General features: G+C 37.5%; 1 protein-coding gene across 21 annotated transcripts in view; it reads right to left on the bottom strand.

Annotated features, from left to right (window-relative positions):
- GPHN (gephyrin) overlaps nt 1-22924 on the bottom strand; it is a 272370-nt gene that overhangs the window by 174395 nt on the left and 75051 nt on the right. For all 21 annotated transcript variants that reach the window (XR_011725992.1, XM_071744382.1, XM_071744385.1 and 18 more), the window contains one exon: nt 17419-17497. Coding sequence is in view for 17 of the 21 variants with exons in the window: in XM_071744381.1 (XP_071600482.1) it covers nt 17419-17497 (79 nt within the window). In the remaining 4 variants the exon portion in view is untranslated. Of the gene's footprint in view, nt 1-17418; nt 17498-22924 lie in introns of those variants that run through there.

Genomic DNA, 22924 nt, shown 5'->3' with positions numbered 1-22924 from the left:
TGTTTTCTGTAGTTGTCATTCCTTTTTTATTATTATTTTTTTAATTTCTTTTTTAATCTGATCATTTCAATGTCATCAAAATGTCTCTAGATGAATTTTAAAACTACTGATGGTTTGTCTCTGCTATTTATGTCAACTCATTACGACCTGACTAAATATTCAGGAAAAATGTAGGCAGGGAACATGTGGATCTTAGAAAACCTAAAAACTCTTTGAATAAATGAAGATTGGTCATTCTGTCACAAAAAGAGACCAGAGGGATGGAACAACTCTCCTATGAAGAAAGCTTGAGAGTGTTGGGGATGTTCACCCTGCAGAACAGAAGGCTCTGGGGAGACCTTATTGTGGCCTTTCAATACTTAGAGGGGGCCTATGAGAAAGAAAGGGACAGACTTTTTAGTAGGGCACAAGAGTACCAATACATATTTTTTAATGTTGTGACATTAAATGTTATTTATATCAACTTAAGGAACACAAAGTTATTGTATCCATGAAGAATAGCTCAAACAAAAAACAAGCAAACAGAATGTCCCTTGAAGCCAGAATGCATATCCTTAGATGACAACATGGTTTTCAAAGATTTTTATTTAGCTTCAGTTTCTGAAGAAACAATATTATTTTAACTGAAAAACAATTCTGAACTATGAGATAGATTTTAGAATTATGAACACATGGCCATGCTCTTCTCTTCATTTACAAGCATGATCAGCCCTCATTGTGCAGTTCCAATTTTTTCTTGAAACCATTTGAACCCATTTAAGTCTTGAACACTTCCAAGGACAGTGAATCCAAAAGGCCAAACTGTTCCATTGTTTTACCTCTTTCATGGTAAACAAGGACACAAAATTCTGCATATTTAGTTAGAGATCCCCATATTCCAGCTTGTGCCTAGAGCCACTCACCTCATTACTGAACTAACGATAAGAATTCCCCTGAGCCTTTTCTTCCCTAGGCTGGGAGAACTTCACCACTTAACCAAAAGAACACTTCCAGCTCCTTTTCTGCAGACCTGCTTCCTAGCCAGCTGGCTGTCCTCTCTTTTTACAGGTTATTTCATCCCAGACACAAGACACTGCATTTGCTTCAGTTATGCTCATGGTGCCCTTTACTTCTAAGATATATATATATATATTTTTTTTTAATATTGAAATATTTGGTGTTTCCCAGTACAATTATTTTAAAGAAGACACTCTTAACAAATTGGTATGGAAATGTTTTGCTACAATATAGGCAATCATATAAATTCTACTTATTCTGCTTGCAACTTGGAAAAGACATTTGTTGTTAATCAATGGAGTTGTGCACATGTTGCTATAGAGACCTTAATGTTTGTTCCAAATTTATGTGAAGTACCACAGCTCTATGTCCTCTCAGTTTTTTCCCCACAGTAAGTTGGCATAGCAGAAAGAAAAAGGAATGATAGATGAGAATTATGTAGCCTGCCTTTTTCTTCCAGAACTAGCACTAAACGCCCTCATTCTTTAGAGAGTAACAGTAATAACTAAAAAAAAAACAAAAAAACCCTAGTTGGAAGAACCCAGAAATAATCTAAATCTGTGCTGAAATTAATTTCAGTAGTACCTAAATTTAAAAGTGAGCTAATGTGCAGCATTACATTAAGAGAGAAAACTTAAAGAATTGATAGAGAAGCCACTGTAGATAACATCAGTAGAACACATTTTAGGACCTTAACCTCTGGTAAAAATGAAAAATCTCATTATGCTGACAACAGAACAATTTAATTGCTTTGTAAGATTTTGGTGCTTGGTTTTTGTTTTTTCAGGGGGTTTTTTTGCATTTGTGATCAAAGAGCTTACAGGTAGGTAGGAAGCATCAGGTCAAGCATTTAGAGGACTGTCCTGAGAAGGCTCAGTACCTATCCATCAAATAAAAAAAAAATTAAAATAAATAGGACCATTTATAACTCAAGGGTGGATCTAGAAGGAAGGTGGACCAAAGACCATTTACAAATGAAAGCTCCAGATTTTTTATCTGATAAGGTACCCTTTCCCTGGCAGAATACCATGGGTAGATTTTACTAGGTTATCTTCACATAAACTATGCTGTCAGCAATTTTTTCATCTAAAACATGTCAGGACAAACATTACTGCTATCCCCCCACAACAGCAGTCAACACTTTAGAGCTCATATTTTCTCCAGCCACATGACCTGACTTCAAACGCTCACGATGCATAATGCTGCCCTGGATAGGTGTCAAGATCTGTGTCATTGCTGCAGGGCCTCCATACCTTAAGCTGTTAAGAGAGCGTGGCTTCTCCACATTCAGTAGTGTTCTTCAAAGCTGAGAAACACAATTACCAGTGTCATAAATCAGACAATAATTACAGCAAGTGGCTTTTTTGAAAAAAGCCCCTATTTCTTCTGCTCTGAAGCTTACAGATATTTTAGTATGAAGAGCAGAATATCCTCTTTCACCATAATCAAGAAAAATTAATTATTTGGTATAAACATAAAGTCCAACTTGAATACCTGATACCTAAAAATATCAATTCCAAGATTGTCTTTCTGGCACATTTATTGATTAACACATAGTTTAACTGATGCTTACTCCACAGTGGCCAGTTCTTCTTAGCGAAGCACAGTGATTCCAGTTCTGCCACAGATACCATATTAAGACAAACTTAAGTAGTTTTTTAAATTTTGAGTTGATTTTACTCTCATAGCAAACACATTAAATTAAATTTTGATTTCTAAAATGAACAGTGTATGAAAATAAAAAGATGAATAAACCAAATAATACTGTCAACCAAAGCACTGTCAACCAAAGATGAATAAATCAAATAATACTGTCAACATACTGTTGATAACATTATGAACTCTCAGTCATTAATTATTCTGTGAAAAGTAAGGCAGTGGTATATGGTTGGTTGGAAGCTAATTCTTTTTCCTTTAAAAAAATCTGTTGGTTTGAAAAACTTTGCCCCCCCCCTCATAATATAAGTCAAGGACTAACTAGTGATTTTTGCTGACTAAATTAACAGAATGGCCAAAGACTGAACTGGTCATGAAAACCAAAACAGGCCAAAGATAGAGAACACATCAAAGCCAAAGCACACAGATAGGCTCTTCAATTGTTTGAAGCCTATACCTGGCACACAGGTATAGGGCCAAGATGTCCATTAACAACCAAACATCATGCGACTGAGAGGCATTCTTTGCTGGAGATGATGGGAGAAATACAGGCAGGGAAACATCAGATGTTTCCCACCTCTGTGGCCAGGGCTGCAATTGCACAGCTCCAAAATAATTCTCAACTGTGAGCTTTGAGATTCTCTCATAAAACATTTCCATCCCAGAAAAAAATGATCTGCAGCCTGCCACATTCAGCTGCTACAGTTGGATACTTCATACGGAATTGTAGCATCGTTGGCCCTTCTACTCCTGCTGCACCTCAGAACTGCACTGATACAGACATAAGCACAAAGACAGAGTAAAGGTTTTCCAGCCTACTCAGTTGTATATTCTTTCTTTTTACCAGTCTTCTCCTCTTCTAAGACAAGACGAATAAGTAGCTATAATATAGGAACATTTCAGGGAACTTGCACAGTATTGAAGAGTTCTCTTTTACACAGCAATTCAGTCTATGACAGTTTTCTACCAAATTACTTTTAAAGTAAGTATAAAGACCTAGTGGTCTGCTCATTAAAATATATAAAACTAATAATCCTTACTGTGAACAATTACTAGTGACAAATATTTGAATGATGCATTTCAATGCAAGATTGCTACTTGTTTTTTAAAATGTTTATTGCCTCTTTTGGTTGAATCCCCAGTTTTTATTAATTGAACTATTAAACATAGGAGATGAAGGAAGAAAAAAAATCTTGTGTCCATCTGTTTTGGGTTTTTTTTTTTCAGAGAGCTACACCAGCATCCAACATCAGATCCGTACCACAGTTAAGAGTGATCTTAATTAATGAACCACCTTGACAAGGAAAGCTGTTGGGTTGTACTCAGCACTGTGCTACAGACATCTACCTTAAAGCCAGCCAGGTCAGAGCACTTGCTCATCCTTATTTGCCAAACAGCTATTAACAAGGCTATACTTAATTTATATGGATTACAGAGTTAAATATTACATGTATAAACAGTTTGCTAACTGTTCATGGAAGTGATTTAAACAAATAGTTGTTAGCAAACATGATTCACCTATGCCACTTTGAGATCTTTCATATAAAACTTGAAGAGCTACTTCACAAGTTTCCAATGAAGTTTCTTCACCACAACATGTAATTCAATTAAAATGAAAATATTAATGCATCGTAAAATTTTAGCAGATTTCACAGTGAAAGGTTTTACGAACACTTTGGCATGAAATCAAATATTATGGGTCTTGCTAGCTTACCATGTCACAAGTTCTAGATTCCACTCATTTTTGCTGGCCAAGTACAAAATATGTATTGCTTAGTTCATCTACTTTTCTCTTTCCTCATGGACTCAGGGCTTGCTTGTGTTTGCTCAGTATTTTCAGCCCCCTTTTATCACATGGACACATGAAATTTAACATTTAAGTTATTTCTCCCTGGATCACAAGTAGCATGTGCATGACCATGTACACAGACAAAAACTACTATTAGACTTTAAAATTAACAAAAACCACAAAACAAAATTTTGAATTGCTCCATGACGTACTTTTCCTTTTGCAATACTGATCAGAGAAAGCTTTATTTTCTGCCACTTGAAAACATGAACTATAGCAGTGAAACTGAGTGTTCAAAAGGCTCTTGATTATTAGATCCTGGTCAGTGTGACTCCCTTTTAGCAATTTCCTCAAGCCCAGTCTCCCCCCTGCCCAGCACAAACTCCTTCAACCTTTGTCTTCCTTCTCTCAAGGCTGAGAAACATACAGCACAATCCTTTCCTCCCGTGACTGTGCCTTTTTCCTCCTGTAGTTTGCTCCTGCAGCAGGTGGCTGACTTTCTCCCATTAGATTGTTACAGGAGCACCCTCAAAAGAAGGGAAAAACGACTGACCTGCTGCTGACCTCAGCACAGCAACAACACCCGGCTAACATCAATAATTTCTGCCAGTATTTTCTTCCATATGTTTTAAAAGAAAGCAGCAACAGAAGCAGCTCTTCAATCTGATTAGTGCAGCTATATACCAATGTATTATTTGATCATTCACTCCTGTTCCAGAATAACAGAATGTCAAAAGATTTTCCAGTAAGGTCTTCCCTCAAGAGCAGCTTTAGCAGAGAAAGCAGGGACATGTACCAGCACAGGGTCACACGTCAGGGAAGGAAGGGACAGCAGTCATTTGACAAACCTCCTTTTCATAAAGCTGTCAGTGCTCTGATCTTCCCTATTACTCAATATTCCTGTGTCTTAAAAAACACGTTTGCTTTGTGACACTGTAATTTAGAATCTACTGATGCCTGCTCCTTTGTGGATATACTTACAGTCACTGTTCCTGTCCAAATATATTATGATTCAAATCTTGACCTTCGTAAGTGCCTGAAATTTTTTTGATTGACTATCAAAGTTTTAGCAACCTATTCTTGCTTCTCCATTGATGATTCCAACATAAGACTTCTGTAAACCAGCTGAATGGTATTACAGAGGGCAGGGTGGTACAGAAGCTTGCTATTAGAGTCACTAGTAATCTGGGTAACTAAGATCTGTTAGAAGTATTCAGCTAGTGTCCTGTCTTCTGTGGAAATACAGGAATAGTTCAAAGAAACCACCACTTTGTATGCCATAGTAGCACCAAACACTCATTATTTTCAGAAGGCACTAGAAAGTGGAACACGGAGGGAGAGCCAAACAGGAAGAAAAGATGTGAGGAACAAAAGATAAATGAAGGAACTCTCAATTAATAAGGGTGAGCATCTCTAAACATCCTGTTTTTCAAAAGAAAATGAGGTTTTGGACAGAAACAATTCTAATTCACCAGCCGTTAGAGTACTAAGACCTCGTTAAAAATGGAAGCACAAATTGGCTCTTTGGGAAACAAAAGTGATTGCAATCTTCATCCAAGATGTCAACAGAACAAATTTTAAGAGAAGTCGTTGCTGCATTAAAGAAATAAAAAGAAAAAAAGCAGTTTTAAGTACTACTAGCTTGCTATGTGCCACAGATTACCTCTATCCCTTCACAGTATGTCAGTGTATTAAGATATGCAGAAATATCCAAGCTCCCAAGCTAATGAAAAGCTTGGATTCTGGTAACAGTGCAGTCACAGTAAGACTGAAATCAAATGCCATGACAAAAACTTCCTGGGAAGCTGGATGTTCATTCAGTCTACACTAAGCTTTTGACTGCTATCAGTATTTTAAAAATAGCTGCAGTCATTGCACTGTTTGCATAAATGTTAGTTCCCTCATTTACCCAATGAAAATATTAGCACAAAAAATGATAATAAAACTAATGAACTGAGAAAAGGGGCCTGATTCAAAGACAATTTTATCTTATATTAGAACTTTAGAGCATAGGAAGAATTTACAAACTCTGCAAAAAACACAAACAGTCTCTTCTGTTTAGCACAAACAATAAACAACTAAAGAGATTTAAAGATTTGAGAGTGCGAGGGCTACAGCATGGGCTGCAGTCTTGAGTATTTGCAGAAGGACAAGAGGAAATCCTGAAAGAAGATGAAAAAAAGCATTCTAAAGCCACATGTACCATCTGAATAAGGTACAATCAACTTAAAAACTCTCAAAACTGACATTCTAAGTATAGTTAAAATCAAGTATTGTAAGCAAAGTTTCTGAGAATCATTTTAAATGGGCTTGGGGTAGAGATATTTATTGTAGGTCAATGAAAAGCAAAGTTTGCAGTTGCTTATACACAAAGCCAAGATGCTGGACCTGTGTGAACAAATGGACACATGGGGCTGGGATAAGTATTTTCTAGGTTGTGTTGCTTATTCTTGAAAACTGTTTGATCTCAGAGTTTTCATTCTTTAATTTTTCTTACCCGTTTGTACTCTGCAACAGAAATGTTAAATTAGATAGGATGACACTCCTGAAGCCTTTCATTTCCCCCTGAAACTTTTGCAGGTTTAGATGAAAACAAGGTTCTGATCTGTATAGCAGATTAAGATTTATTCAAACCTTGTTCTCTGTTTTTCAGAGCATTGCAAATGTGGTAAAGTAGGCAGAGTACAGCTTCCTGAAGGAAATGCAGACAATTTGGGTACAGCTAGAGCTGCAGGCACAAAACAAATACAACAGCTGCTTGTAGCTCAGTCCTGAATCATGCAGCCATCCCAGAACTACAGTGGTAAAAATCTCTCTATTACACTGTCCTGTATTGTCTGTGTTTGTCTATAAAAATGAAAACAAAATTACATACTAATGTATTCTCTGGAATACTAGCGATCTATATATTGAATAGCTTTCCAGGCTCTGTTAGAGAAGTTTTTTTCTATGTTAGTAGAAAAGAGGAAAGGATCCAATAATTAATAAGCATATCTGTATCTTCTAGTGCATCTTTTGGAAAAACGGAACCCAGCAGGCTAACAAATCACCACCTAATAAGTAACAGGTGATAGATGAGGTAGACAGATTAGGTCATAGGCTGGACTTGATGATCTGAGAGGTCATTTCCAGCCTCAATAATTCTCTGATTCTGTGATAATCTTTTTTAAATAATACTAAAAATTAAATCTGCTTTGTTAAAGAGACACACCAGTTTTGCATTCCCAGATTTAACTGTCCCTCCATTATCCACCCTAGAGTTGAAGATTTGCTGCTGAACATTCCCACGTACTATACTGAGTTATAGAGAGCAGTAATGCACAATGGACAAAATGCTCGTGACAATGAGAGAAACACACTGAGTGAGGAGGGGTTGAAGGAGAAAAAGAGGCCTTAATGTGTATTTTTAAAATAGATAATTCAATCATCACAGTCAAATGACACTCCAGGGCATTATGTAGTTTCTAAAACAATCACCTATCTGAAAATGACACCAATAACAAATTACATGGAAATGCTTTTTTTCCAAACAAAAATATCACTTAACAGATGAGATGCATTCTTATATCCAAAACCAAATAACCAATAGAAAATAGAATTTTATTAGAATAAGAATTTCTAGTAGAATAAAAAATTCTATTAGAACACAATAAAAGGGATGAAAGTAGGGGCAAGAAGAGAGATGTACCAAAAAAAAAAAAAAAAAAAAAAAAGACAAAAAGCTTTAAAAAGTATTAGCAGGGGTGTAAAGGGGAGCATTTAGTGTTGTAGCATAACACTGTTTCTTTGAAGTAACTGAAAGAAATCACTTAAGGTGATTTTTGAACCCTCGATACGTCAGTTTTTAACCTCAAGGCTGTTATAATCCTTAGAAATATACTTATGCCCTGGTTATGTTCTTGTGATGTTTGTATGTTAGTGCAGATATAAGGAAAGAATCTAAGTGAAAATTCAGGATATTATGGAACAAGGTGAGAAAAGTGTACGTGAAAACAACAAAAAAATTACTGTAGGGTAACAGTACTTGTTTGTTTTTAAGCTACTATGTGTATAGATTTATGCTGTACAATACTAAAATGAAAGTGATTTTCAAGAATCCCCCAGTACAAGTGAGTAATGCTGTCTAGAAGCATTAAAGCATATCTGGACAGCAATTTTCTGTATCTCAATGTCAGAATTAAGATATGTGGCAAAGTCTTCCTTTACATCTGGAGCTAGGTGTTCCATTATAATCTTTCAGTAGATTATCTGCTTCCTCTACTAAATTAATCTACACTGCAAATAAGTACACAATTTTCACAGAAGCCTTCTCTAAATATGTCACTCTTTCAAGTATTTATAGCTCTCACAAAATGTATCCTCTTCCACAAAAAGACTCATTTCCAGGGGTCAGCTCACAACTGATTATCAGAAGAAAGAGCATTTCAGAAGAGCATTTATTCATTTCGTATAGTAAGATCAGAGGAGAGAAATTATCTCTTGTATAATAAATTACTACAACCCTGCACTGAGAGGCTTTTGTTCCTTCATTACTGGGAGTTCCAAATTTAAATTCAGCTGTGTCAGGGAAGCCCACTCTACTTTCAAGGACAAGTGTGGATGTTGTTTCTGGTGTTGAGAAACAAATGCTATGGGAATAAAGATAGGACACAGAGCATGATTTGTCCCCTGGTACATACTTACTGCCTGCCTTTTGCCACCTTTAGTTCATGAAACTTTGCTGACACAGACACTGCCTGCAGATCATCAGCTTTAACAGCCATGGTAGGTCCATCAGTCTCATTCCCTTTCTTGTATCTGTCATTTATAGCTCAGGCTTCCACATCATGCTACTTTAATTATATACTTATTTGATTTATTTATTATAATACTTAGTTCTACTACACTTGAATAAGTGTGTACTTCTATTGATTTTAAACCTTTTACCTGAAATTTTTCCTGTCACAATATCTGATCTGTGAAAAACAGTGAATTGCCTTTTTTTTTTTTTCTTTTAATGCTATTCATTCTGTGTACCTACACCATACAGGGTTTCTTGGTAAAAGTGAAAAGTTCTAGTCTATTTAAGTTCTCTTTTTGTGGAAGCTGCTCCAAATATCTGCTGAATCTTATGGTAGTCACGACTTAAGCACATCCCAGGTTTATGCAGTAATAGAAATAAGTCTTCTCTTTTGTTCTCTCTCTCTTTTCTTTAACTAAGTCCTCATATCTTACTTTCTTTTCTGAGAATACAGAAACATACTTGATACAGTGCTAAGAGGATCTTCTCAGGGAACCATCCTGCTGATGCAGGTTAACTTACTAGCAGCACTGGACCATCTCTCTCCTGTAGATCCATGTAGTATTTTTCTTTCCAATATGGTGGCACTATGAGAAGACAGTACCTTTAAATAGCCATTAAAAAAAATTTGGATATAAACAGAAACAAAGACTAGAGTCAGGATAAATAAGGTCAGGTGAAGAGTCAGGTTAGCTGAGATTTGCATGAAGCATGAAAGTGGCAATGTGGGCTTAGAACAGGAGGTTAGAGTTCTGACAGTCACAGATCCTTGAGTAAAAAGTAGATGATAGCAGCAAATGCAACAGAAAAAGATCCCTCCAAAAGAAGCTTGAAATGAGAAGATTAAGAAAGGCAAGATAAGTTCACTAAGATAAAAATAGGTAGTGCATCTAGAAGCTGTGGTGGATATGGGTTGGATGAGAAGACAAAAAGCAAAGCCAGAGAGATGTACAGCATAATCCCTCAAGGAAATCCCTAGCATTATACATGGAGCTTTTAAAAAGATCTTGGGCTGTGATAATAAAGAACTGAATATTGACCAGGAAGCTGGGCTGCTCTCCCATTAAATTCAAAAGCAAATGATGTGCTGTATAATTATTCTCAATCAAATGAACACTTTCTACTCCAATCTATTCTACTCAATTATTAGTGCAAATGATTATAGAAATAAGTCTCAATCTATTTAACCGAGACTGTGTAAGTACTTGGTATGTACTCAGTTTTCCTACTTCTTCTGTATGAAGTTATTTTGGCTTGATCCTGAATATACCCAGACACACAGGAGCCTTGTCTATATTTCTTCCAAATGCAAAGGAAAAAAAACATAATTGTAGTATTATTCATATGTGTACTGGGTCTGGCTGGAATGGATTTGACTGTTTTACAGCAGCTGCTATGTTGCTGTGTTATGGAATTGTGACTAAAATGGTGCTGATAACAAACCAACAGTTTAACTGAGGCTGAACAGTGCCTGCAAGGCCACTTTTCAGCCTCTGCCACCCCAGAGAGTCGGCTGGGAGTGAGCAAAGGGCTGGGAGGGGACACAGCCAGCAGTGCTGACCCATACTGACCAAAGGGATGTTCCACATTGGGACACTCTGCTCAGCAGCAAGAGCTCAAGAAGAGGAGGAGGAAGGGTGGTAACATCAGTGGTTGTCACTTTTGTCTTCCCAAGTGACCCTTCTGTGTGCTGAGGTGCAGCTTTCCAGGAACTGGCTGAACATCTGCCTACTGATGGGAAGTAGTGAATTACTTTGTACTAAGGCTCTTTCTTGTAATATTGGAGAATACAACAACAAACAAAGGGATTTAAAATTGGAGCTGGAAAAATAAAAACAGAGTGGATACTCGTAAAATCAAAGTTTAAAGACATACATAGAAGCAACTTCTAATCAGTTCTATGAGAACTGTTTGGATTAAAACTTGTTTACTATTTTCCAACCTGTATTCTGTGTATTTCTTTTCAGGCACTAGATAGTAAAAAGAGTTAAAAAAGCACAAAAAGGACATAAATTTTCTTTAGAATTTTTTTGGAAAAGATTTTCTTCCATCATCATTAATAAATGAAAATTTAAGCACAATAAAAATCTAACTTTAACCTGAAAATGGAGGATCTAGTAAATCTCCATAACCACTGATGATGTTTCTTATTGCAACAAGCATCATATATTAATTTATAACTCTTAGTTCTAGAACAAGCCAGAGGAAAACAAAACAAAATAAAACACATTTCTTTAGAGAGCTTCACAAAAGAGTGCATTTCAAATGCATTAAATTAAAAGCTTCCTAGTACCAAGGAGGATCCCTGGTAAGAGATCCCATAAAGAAAGTTCCCTGTACCCTTTTAGGTAGAGGCTTCTAGCTAATAAACTTCAAACTGTGCATCCCTGCACCACAGAGAAGTACTAGAACTAATTCTGAAACCCATACTGGAACCAAAAATCCAGACAGAGCACCCCAGCTGAAGCTGCCATGCAAGCAAAGAGCCCTTTCCCCAGAGCAACACTTATCAACCCAGACACAGTTGGGGCTGCACAGCCTCCAGTTCCTGACCAACTGGTTCAATTACTTGATTAGTTCATAAATTTTTAAATTGCTGGCTACTGCAGGGCATTGCAAGAGCAAAAGGAACCAAATTCCTTCTAAGAATCTGGAAAGTGTATGATGAAAGAATAAAAGTTTGTTCTGAATGTAACTTCTAATGATAGATAAAGCTGACATGGAGCTTTAAAGAGCTTACAGGAGACTGCTTTGACCAAGAGGTAAAAAAATACTAGAGCTGAAAGTTACTACATGCTTAAGAAAGGCATTTTTCTTCTGTTCTGCTTTGCCACAGACTGCTGCTAAGGTTTTGCTTCAGACTGATGAAGTTCCTACAGGTTTATGAGTCATTAAGCCTGAATAGCCAAAGAAAAAATGCATGCAATACTAGCAATTTTTGTTACAAACTGCTGAGGAATCTTGGTTTTGAGAAAATTATTTTCATGAAGTGCAAGTAATACAGATGGTCTTGAATGAAGCTGGAAAGCAGAGTTCCCTCAGATAATCACTATGCCTAAGCAAAGAGTTGCTTACAAAATGCCTGTTCAAAACAATCAGGGACTCGTTCATAAGACTGGAGGTAAAAATTGTTTGGCACATGAACTATGGAACAATCTCTGTGATACATTTGATGGAGTCTGATTACACTATGGAGAAGCCAAGCAAGTGAACTGGCCTGAGAAGAAACCTTAGCCTCTTAACATAAGCATATTTTAGGATCCTGAAGTGTGCACAAACATTTTTCTCAGGCACAGGCAAATTCTGCTTTCAGTTGAAGCACATAAAGGCTTGGCTCACACATTGCCCCAGAACAACCACGACCCATCAGAATAGCATGAAGCCAGTTCTATTTAGATCACCTTTAAGAAGTGCTTATTAGATTACACTCATTGTCATCAATTACTTTAGGTGTCAGATTTTTTTGAAGTTTGCCAAGTACAAGCTTTTCATTAGATGTCATAGTTAAAATAGGCTGCACTTCTGTTACACATATCATAGGGAGAATTACAAGTATCTTGGCACACAGGCAACAGATTTCCTATCTCCTGTCAAAAGTTACCTGTTCTTACCTGTTAGATTTATCTACTTTCTTTTAACTGGAATACAGCTAACCTAAAGAAGATAAACTCAATTCAGATGTGGCATAGAAAGAACCTATTCTGAATCTCTTGGATCTTGTTCATCTGAAAGAAGCTCTGAAGATGTTTCTAATGTTTCAAAGAAGATGACATTGAAGATGTTTCAAATGTGTATCAGTGATTATGAGCAGCTGCAGCCACTGAAATGCACAGAAAGAAGTGTCCTCCTTTCTGTCTAGACAAGTATTTTATAAACCTTATGTCTATACACAGGCTAGAGCTGAAAGGAACATCTTACTAAGTGATGCTAAGAGCTAAAACGTGGGAATGTCTATACATAGAACTTTTCCTTGAAGTAGGTGGATGTATACCTAACCCTCTCATGATCTAACTGTTCATGCTTCAGAGGTGTATTTAAATAATTTTCAATTAGAAATTCAGAAGTAAAGAACCTAGGAGGAGTTTCAAGTGATAGCATATTAAGTTGATCCTGCTTTAGTGGGAGAGTTGGACCAGATCATCCCTAGAGGTCCCTTCCAACTCTGATAATCCTGTGATTCTGTGAATTCTATCTAACTCATTTCTCTGCTAAGCATAGAATGGGTATTGAGAACGGAGAAGGAGGGGAAGAGGGTGGCCATACAGTCCGCTCTTGAGTGAGGAGTGACATGAACTGATCAATTTTCTCTTTTATTGAGCACCAGCTTCTAAGAAATTTTGCTTTGCTTCAAAGACCTCCCTGCAAAAGCAGGACTCTGATAGCATCTTAAGCTGTTCTGTTGCATTTTACCTCAGCTGAACACATTCTGAAGAACATCTGCACCACAATCTAGGAATAACCAGCCTAGTTCTTCCGATTACACCTGCTTGCTGCAGCTTTGCTGTTTAGGACCATTCATGGAAAGACTCCTGTAGTCCTCCTGTGTAAATAAATCTCCTCTGCAGAATGCAGAATTTTATGTATCTTTTATGTGTTACCAGAATGCTAGACAGGGCTACAGTGGGTGCCTCATCTGAACCTTGAGCAACCTGATGGAGTGGGAGGAGTCCCTGCCCATGCAGGGGGGCTGGAACTGGATGATCTTTAAGGTCCCTTCCAACCTTAGCCATGCTATGATAGCCACATGAAGTTACCAATACAGCAATCAAAGTAAGTTCCATCTGGGTTTGGTCACATTATCTACACTGATATCAAAGTGCCAGAATGCACACTTTTGTCATAGAAGAAAAAGAGAAGGGGGGGGGAACAGGGGAAAAAAACAAAAGGAAACAAGAAAAAAAAAATAGGGTCAAATATATGTAGATTGTAGACATTTTTTCCAACTACCCAAATGATCTCATCTGCTACAAATTGAACTAATCCTCTCTCATTGGGCAAAAAGAACAACTTCTTTTATAGTATTTTATATGCTGTAGGCAACTCATACTTCCTCTCTTTAGCTGTTTTTATAAATTAAATAACACCTGCCATGCACTGCATTTACTAACTGCCTTCTCCTCTTGCCATTCTACTACACACCTCTGTATCTTTATGTCCAAAACTGGACATTGTATAGAGCAGCTACATCACAGGGCTCTGAGCCACCTGATCTAGTTTAACGTGTCACAGCTTATTGAAGGAATGTTGGACCAGCTAACCTTTAAAGGTCCCTTCCAACACAGACTAACAGCAATTAATAAAGAATAGCAGCTAATTCTCAAACCACCTCTTCAGCTGAACTTCTAATGAACTTTTTGTTCAATTTCAACTTTTCTGTAATTAACTAAAAAAAATGATATTTAATTGTGAAGCTGCTGCATGCTTCCTCCTCCCTCAGTCAACTAGCAGCTCCTTTTTATAGGCTCATTTGGCATGCTTAGGGTTTTTTTTTCTTAAGTAGCATTTCTATTTTGACACAGTAAAACCCATAAGAGAAAAGATGATCAAATGTCTCATTTAAGCAGCAGAACTTCTAGCACTACTGGGGAGAGAACTGAAAGCAGATCAAGTTGACAAAGTCCAGACTGCTTTGGCTCGAAAATCAGTTGGTAAAACAAAGAATACTGTGACAATTAGGCATGCTTGATATAAATCAATACACTAATAAAAAAAACCCCTACAATAGTATCTTTATAGAATTTCATTTCACTGTAAATACACACTTTCAGCTCTCCAGAAAAAGTCTTCTGCAATAACAAAAGAGAAGCTGTCTGTGATGGAGCTGAGAGGCAAACAAGAAGGGAGATGCCAACATAGCCTGGAAAACTGTACAAAGTAGGTAAGTCTCAGGAGAAATGGATGCCATTCAAAACACATTTTACATCATGTGTCAAACCACCCTAATCTTGAACAACTTAAGGTTGGTTTCTTTTATACTATCCACTTGCTGTATTATACTGTTTTTTTTCCTCTGATGCTAACATATCATCTGCTAGTAATGTGAACTCCTGTTAGAAGTATACACTGATTACCTATTTATATGCTAATGAACCTAAAATCTCTTGCACTCTTTGTTAAACTATTTTATTAGTGTCATACATTACAAATGCACTGAAAACCTTTAGAGTGACAGAGGCATTCACCGAGAAAGCAACAGAATTTTTAATGCAAATCTGATGTTGCTATCTGATATTAGATTACAAAGAAAAGAGGCAGTTCATCCACAGTCAGAGCTAATGAGCACCAAAGAAATTCTAAACTATAAATCCTAAGACAATTAATCAAATATTATTTTGCTATTTCAGGTGTCATTACAGGTGAAAATCTTAGCCAAATGCCCTAAACATTTTATTTAAACTATTCTTATTTTAAAAAAAAATTAAAATAGCTCTTTGGCTGGCACTTTTATGCTTTGGCTCCATTTTATCATTTGCTTTTCTCTTTGCACAGTAAGGAACTGAGATGCCACAGGACCTTAGAGTCACCTACAAAATGCTGCACTGAACAACACAGCCTTAGATTGTTTCTTCATTTTGGAGATCCATTCACACATACATTTTGCAAGAACTCTTCAGAGGTGCCCATTCATAAAACTGCAAAAATAGCCATTTGGAAAGATAAAACCAAGTCCCTGCATTCCTATCATTAGGCAGGAAGCAGCAGACTTTTCTTGCACTCTGGTGTGCCATACAACAGAATGGTCACGAACAGTCTTTGAAACTTTATAGATGTCTTGAGATGTAACTTGATTTTTCAAAGTGAAAATGTCTACATTGGAGTCACTTATGCTTCTTATGCTACAAGCAACAGAAATCAATTTATTTTCCAAATTACAGTAGGTTATTAGTATCTTCTTCCCTTTTCATCCCTTCTGGTGAACAGCAAGGAAAATGATAATTCTACAACAAAGACAATTCATACTTTCTGAAAGATAATTCCAGAGCTGCAAAACCAAAACTAGGTGTAGCACATCATCATACCCACAGCTCAAAAAGCCATATAGAATTCTCAAAAATCAATAAAAAAACCCCTCAATAAGTAAAAAAAAAAACAACAAACCTCAATAAGCCAATTCTGTTTGAAAATTACAACCTTTGAAACAGCCTTGACTTCAACTTGGATAATTATTATTATTAAAAATTTATCTACTGCATTCATTCTGTGAATCTCAAGCAACAACTATACTTGCCCCTTTAGTGTTTCAGAAGTATGAATTATCAAATATTTCATACATGTCAAAATTTCCCAAGAATGTAGATATATATATCTATGTGCATATATGCCCTTTACCAGTAGCAATATAACAAAACACATTCTGCATCTACTTTATCACTAAAAATCCCCTCTAACTTAAATAAATTTCATATATACAAAATATACCTTATTTTCCACTGCTTCCCAACCAATACTGAAAAATGTGCTCTGCCAGTGTAAAGCTCATCATGATAGGGACCACTGTGCACAATCATTCATGTTAGGATGGGAATTTTTCCCTTTTCTCATAATGAGCAGTATATTTCTGCACACTAGCAAGACCTTTTTCAGATAGTACTGAAGTTAGCTGAAGAAAAGAAGAAAAAAATCAAAAGAAACCACACCAAAAAGTTTGATACAGTTTCTAGTCTAGCTTAAGGCTTATAAGTTTGAATTTTATTTTACAGGAAAATACAAGACTGAGATGAAGACCACTAGTCTTGCCATGAGCTAAAAATCAGATCATCTGCTCATGTACTTGAATCAAAACAAGTAGTGGAGGAAGAAATAAATATCAGCTCTATGAAAAAAGATACAAAGAAGAATAGCTCCTACATCTTAAAATAACTGGTGATAACATCATTATCCAATAATCTCCTACTTTATTTACAGTTCCTCCTTAAACAGGGGCCACAATGTGTAGAAAACTCCCCCACAGAAATACTGGCATGCACAATAACCTCTGATAACTTTTTTGTACCCTTTACCAAATGTGCTTATTGGATGTTAGTTCATGAACAGAAGTAGGAAAAAATATGTGGTTTTAATTATATTTGTCTGTATTAAAGACAAACAACTTGGCAAGTACATTACTATTAACACACCACTATATAGTCACATAACTACTCACAAGGATACTGTGAAGCAGCTTTTCTTTGCTTAGCAATAAGAGCAAGATACTCACAAAGAAGGGTCTTGGACCAGATCTTTAAGGTTTATCCCACTACGATCCTCGGCAAGGTTCCTGAAGCAACTGTCACTCACTAAAAAAAATAGAAATAAAATTAAAACAAAACAAAATAAAAACAGAGAAACAAAAGAGGTGGAAATTTAAAAACAGAATGTAGTTATTTTGATTAACTAGAAACCGGTGTTTGAATTTGGATTTTTGGTGTTTGGAATTTGAATGTTTATATATAAAGTCTGATTTTCTGTGAGATTTCACCTAATTTAAAGATAAATCAGATCAAGGGGAAGTGATAAACACTGCATTACAGATCAGGGGGATTCAGTTTCAGCTGATATCCTTTCTACTTTTCCACTGATGCCTACGAAGACATCCAAACATGAACACTGGATATGCAAGTACACAGATACCCCTACACTTAACAGCAGAGTTTTTAACCATGTACTGGTCAAAATTCTTTACCTATCAGTGAGAATTGCTATATATTTAAAGTTCACAGTTGTTCATGGGTTAGCAAAGACGTTTAGTGTAAGCAATAGCCAAAACAAACTTTGAAGACCAAAAAGGTACTCAAACTGCTTACAATTAGCTCATAGAGTACATGTAAAGGAGGTAGTTACTATAATAATCATATACTATTATTACTATATACTATCATATACGATATATCATATTACTATATACTATCAAATACTATTATTACTATAATAATAATATTACAATGCAGTAAGTTTCACAAAAGTTTAAAGAGTGCTTTCATTTTAGTGTGCTTTCATTTACTCACTACATTAAAAAATGATGTGATTTAAACATGAAACTCCAAATCTCCTCTCTTGGATAATTCTCTCAGCATATTCCCACAAGCAGGCTCATTACTCTTAAACAATGCCACAGCCAATTTGAGAGGTGGAAAAAAAAGTACTGGCACAAATGCTTTTAAAGATGAGCATAAGTTCAAGGGAATTACACTTATTTTTAACTATAGGAGACTTCCTGAAGTACACAGAGGTTGTGATATGGCAAAATCACTGTAAGGATCTATTTGCCACTGGTAATCTGCCTAATAGAAAAAAGCTGCTGAAGAAATGCATTACTGCTCATCTTCCAACACAGAACACCACTTTGCCTTTCACGAAAAGAGAATCATCTGCAAATACAAGTGCTCCTACTTTCTCTCTAAATGCATGACACTCTTTAAAATTTACATCTATGAGTATTCATCTGCATCACCAGCATCAAAAACGTGCAAATCATTCCCAGAATGCTATTTTTACAACTTATGATACATACTGTGACAGACCTACCTAACACACTATAAAACTCTAAACATTTCCAGTAGCACTCCTTATTTCTAAAGCTTCTCTGGAGCATGACACCTGATAGACTACTGATAAGTACAAGTACTGGAAGAAAGGGGTCCCTGAAGAAGGGGCTTGGGTAGCTGATGCAACAGGTACTGGGCCTTGCTCTTACTCAAAGCCTGACACCTAACAGTCTATGACATTAACAGTGGTATTTGTTAAGTGTGGGTAACATTAAGAAAACTCGACACCTCAACACTGTAATAACCAGTTGATATCTTAGGCTCCTCTTATCTGCCATTTCTGAAAATGCAGTCCAAGAGTTGCTTGCCATATGTGATCCCTGAAAGCCAGGCAGTACATCACACAGAGCCTCTTGTCTCTGAGTGAAAGCAAAGACAGGTAGCCTGGAGGAATACAGAGAAGTTGTTTGTGCAGGCAGGAATCAGGTTAGGAAAGCTAAAGCCCTGTTACAATGAAATCTGACCAGGAACAAGAAAATCATAGAATCATAGAATTGGCTGGGTTGGAAGGGACCTCAGAGATCATCAAGTCCAACCCTTGATCCACTACCGCTGCAGTTACCAGACCATGGTACTGAGTGCCACATCCAGTCTCTTTTTAAATATCTCCAGGGATGGAGAATCCACCACTTCCCGGGGCAACCCATTCCAATGCTTGATCACCCTCTCAGTAAAGAAATTCTTTCTAATGTCCAACCTAAACCTCCCCCGGCACAACTTGAGACCTTGCCCTCTTGTCTTGCTGAGGGTTGCCTGGGAAAAGAGATCAACCCCCACCTGGCTCCAACCTCCTTTCAGGGAGTTGTAGAGAGTGATGAGGTCTCCTCTGAGCCTCCTCTTCTCCAGGCTGAACAGCCCCAGCTCCCTCAGCATCTCCTCATAGGATCTGTGCTCGAGTCCCTTCACCAGCCTGGTTGCCCTCCTTTGGACCTGCTCCAGCACCTCAATCTCCTTCCTGAACTGAGGGGCCCAGAACTGGACACAGGACTCGAGGTGTGGCCTCCACAGCGCCGAGTACACGGGCAGAATCACTTCCTTGGACCTGCTGGCCACGCTGTTCCTGATCCAGGCCAGGATGCCATTGGCCTTCTTGGCCACCTGGGCACACTGCTGGCTCATGTTCAGCTTCCTGTCAATCCAGACTCCCAGGTCCCTTTCTGCCTGGCTGCTCTCATCCACTCTGTGCCCAGCCTGGAGCTCCCCATGGGGTTGTTGTGGCCAAAGTGCAGGACCCGGCACTTGGCCTTGTTGAACCTCATCCCGTTGGAATCAGCCCAACCCTCCAGTCTGTCCAGGTCCCTCTGCAAGCTTCTATAGGAAGCTTCTATAGGAATGCTGGTGATAAAAGAAAGACTAGGGAACAGGTGGGCTCTGTCCCAAAGTAAACAGGAGACCTAGTTATCTGGGATATGGAGAAGGCTGAGGTACTCAATGACTTTTTTCCTCAGTCATCACTGGCCAGTGCTCAAGCCACACCACACAAGTCACAGAGGGTGAAGTCAGGGACTGGGAGAATGATAAGCCACCCACAATAGGAAAATGAGGCTTGAGACCATCTGAGGAACCTGAATTTGCACAGGTCCATGGGAGCTGGTGAGCTGCAACCACAGGTTGTCAGGGAACTGGTGGATGAAGTTACTAGGCCTCTATTCATCATACTCGAGAAATCGTGGCAGTCCAGTTAACTTCCCACTGACTGGAAAAGAGGAAACATAAGCCCCATGTTTAAAAAAAGAAAAAAGGAAGACCAAGAGAATGACAGACCAGTCAGTCTGACCTCTGTGCCCAGCAAGATCATGGATCAGATCTTCCTGGAAACTCTGGTAAGGCACATGGAAAATAAGGAGGTGTTTGGTGACAGCCAACCTGGTTTCACTGCCATGCCAAACCATGCCTGAAAATCTGGGGGCTGCCTATGATGGGCTTAGAGCATTGGTGAACAAGGGAAGAGGAACTGATGTCATCTACCAGGACTTAGACAAAGCATTTGACACTGTCCTGCACAACACTGTTGTCTCTAAACTGGACAGACATGGACTTGACAGATGGACCAGTGGGCAGATGAAAAATTGTCTGGATGGCCAATGGCTCAAATGTCCAGGCAGAGATCAGTGACATGGGGCATTCCTCAGAGATCAGTATTGAGCTGGTGCTGTTTAGCACCTTTGCCAGCAACATGGATAGTGGGACTGAGTCCCTTTTCAACCCAAATCATTCATGCTTCTATGATTGTAATTACCTGTTTATGAATGAAGTTGAAGACTGTAAACCTTCTATTTAGTTAGGAGAGCTGGGCAATACAAGGTTTTGTTAAAAAGACTAACTTAAAAACAGACACATATGTACAAACTTTGCAAAAGGTATCAACCTCATCCTCTCAGCTCCCCTCCCTTTTTTGTTTTTTGTTTTTTTGGTTTTTTTTTAATTGTAGGAGAGTTAGAACACTAGGAAGGGGCAAATTTGCATCAAGCCTCTTCTTAGGTTAGCACTCTAACATCATTCTGATCCTAACCAAATCAGAAAACAGGTATTTCAAATAAATATAGAAATATTTGGAACAGTTCTGACCACGAAGAAGTCCAGTGTTTAGTTTATATTCAAAAAATGAAATTCTGAAAAGAAAAATTTTACTATGATTGACAATTTCCATTACTAGCATTTATGGCAACAGGAGAGCTTCCAGTGAGAGGAAATAATTCTGCAGAATGAGCTGGAATAATACCTCTTACAGGAAGGCTTTGGCACACTATACCAACCTGCATACAGGCACAGCCACCTTCCCTCACATCATTGCAAACTCTAGCCCAGGAAATATCCAAATTCTCAGCAGTAAGCACTGGGTGGAGGCAATGAGGCAGAATAGGTACTACATTTCTCACAGCTTAGAAAACCATAAATCAACACTGCACGTACTTTTAAAAATGGTACAGTCTGGCTGAAATGCAAGCTATTTGTTTTAAACAAGACACAGGGTGAAACAAACAGGTTTGATGGTATGGCAGAAAGATCAGGATGATCTTTCTGTATGTTAGAGTCTGAGGGAAGGAAAGGCAGAAGAAAACTTTGCATCACAACCACAAATTTTACCAGGAAGGCCATGCCTGACTTCTTCTCTTTAAAGCACAAACAAGAGGGACTTATACATAGGACATCTATATGAACACACACCTAATGCAAGATTTAATTGACTTGTTTCAAAATGTCATTATTTTTTACCCCTGTTTTTTAAACCATGGAGTACTGTACATACAATCACATCCTACAAGGTACTAGACATGTTTTTTAAGAAATTAAATATTGGCACAAATATCATGGGCAGAGGCTGCACATGGAAACATGCAGTCTGAAAAACATCCAACTAAGGAGAAATCCCTAAACATCCATGGAACAGTTTGACTTCTAAGTGAGCTTCTACATCTATCAAAAGCAAAGAGGTTTTAGAAACAGCACCAATTTTCCCAACATTTTGTCCTACTTTCAGCCCCTGGTTTCTATTAGTAATGTTCTGTCTCTGACCTGCATCTAATCTTGTGCCTAAGAAGAAAAGGAGATGGGAAGTCAACAAAGGAACATAGTTCTCACCTCTCAATTACATTGCAAACAAAATTCCCTGTGAAAAAGTTAAAATCAGCATTCACACTCTAATGTGCAAACATCCAGTTTATAACAGTTGTGAAGCCTTCTCACTTGGCAGTTTTGAACTTCTAAATCCATCCATACAATTTTTTTCTTTGCTTTCTTCAACAGTTTTACAGTACATCACACTGAAGAAAAACAGATTATTACTCTGCTGATTTCCAAAATGGGTTAGAAGTCCTTCAAGTCTGAACACAAACTAATATTTTTCTTTAAGTGGAGGGAGGATATAGTCTGTTGTGAACTTTATACTTTTAATGTCAATTAAATATAATTTAAATTCAATGATAATTTGAAACTAATATTACCCTTTAAAACTGTCACAATCTCTTATCCCACACAATGTTTTTGCAGTAAACAAAAGGCCCCTTTAGATCAAAGCACTTCCAATTGTACAGCTCTTAATAGACATTGTCATATCATATCTTTAGAAAAAAAAAGAATCATTACTTACAAAAAAATGAAGGGCTGTCTATAGTTTGGTGAAGAAAATTAACAATAATGTTTATCTCCCCAATATAAAAATATCCTGTTCCAGAAAAC

This window comes from Heliangelus exortis, chromosome 5, assembly GCF_036169615.1.
Source record: "Heliangelus exortis chromosome 5, bHelExo1.hap1, whole genome shotgun sequence".
Taxonomy (NCBI): domain Eukaryota; kingdom Metazoa; phylum Chordata; class Aves; order Apodiformes; family Trochilidae; genus Heliangelus; species Heliangelus exortis.
This window is presented reverse-complemented; position numbering and strand designations above follow the sequence as displayed.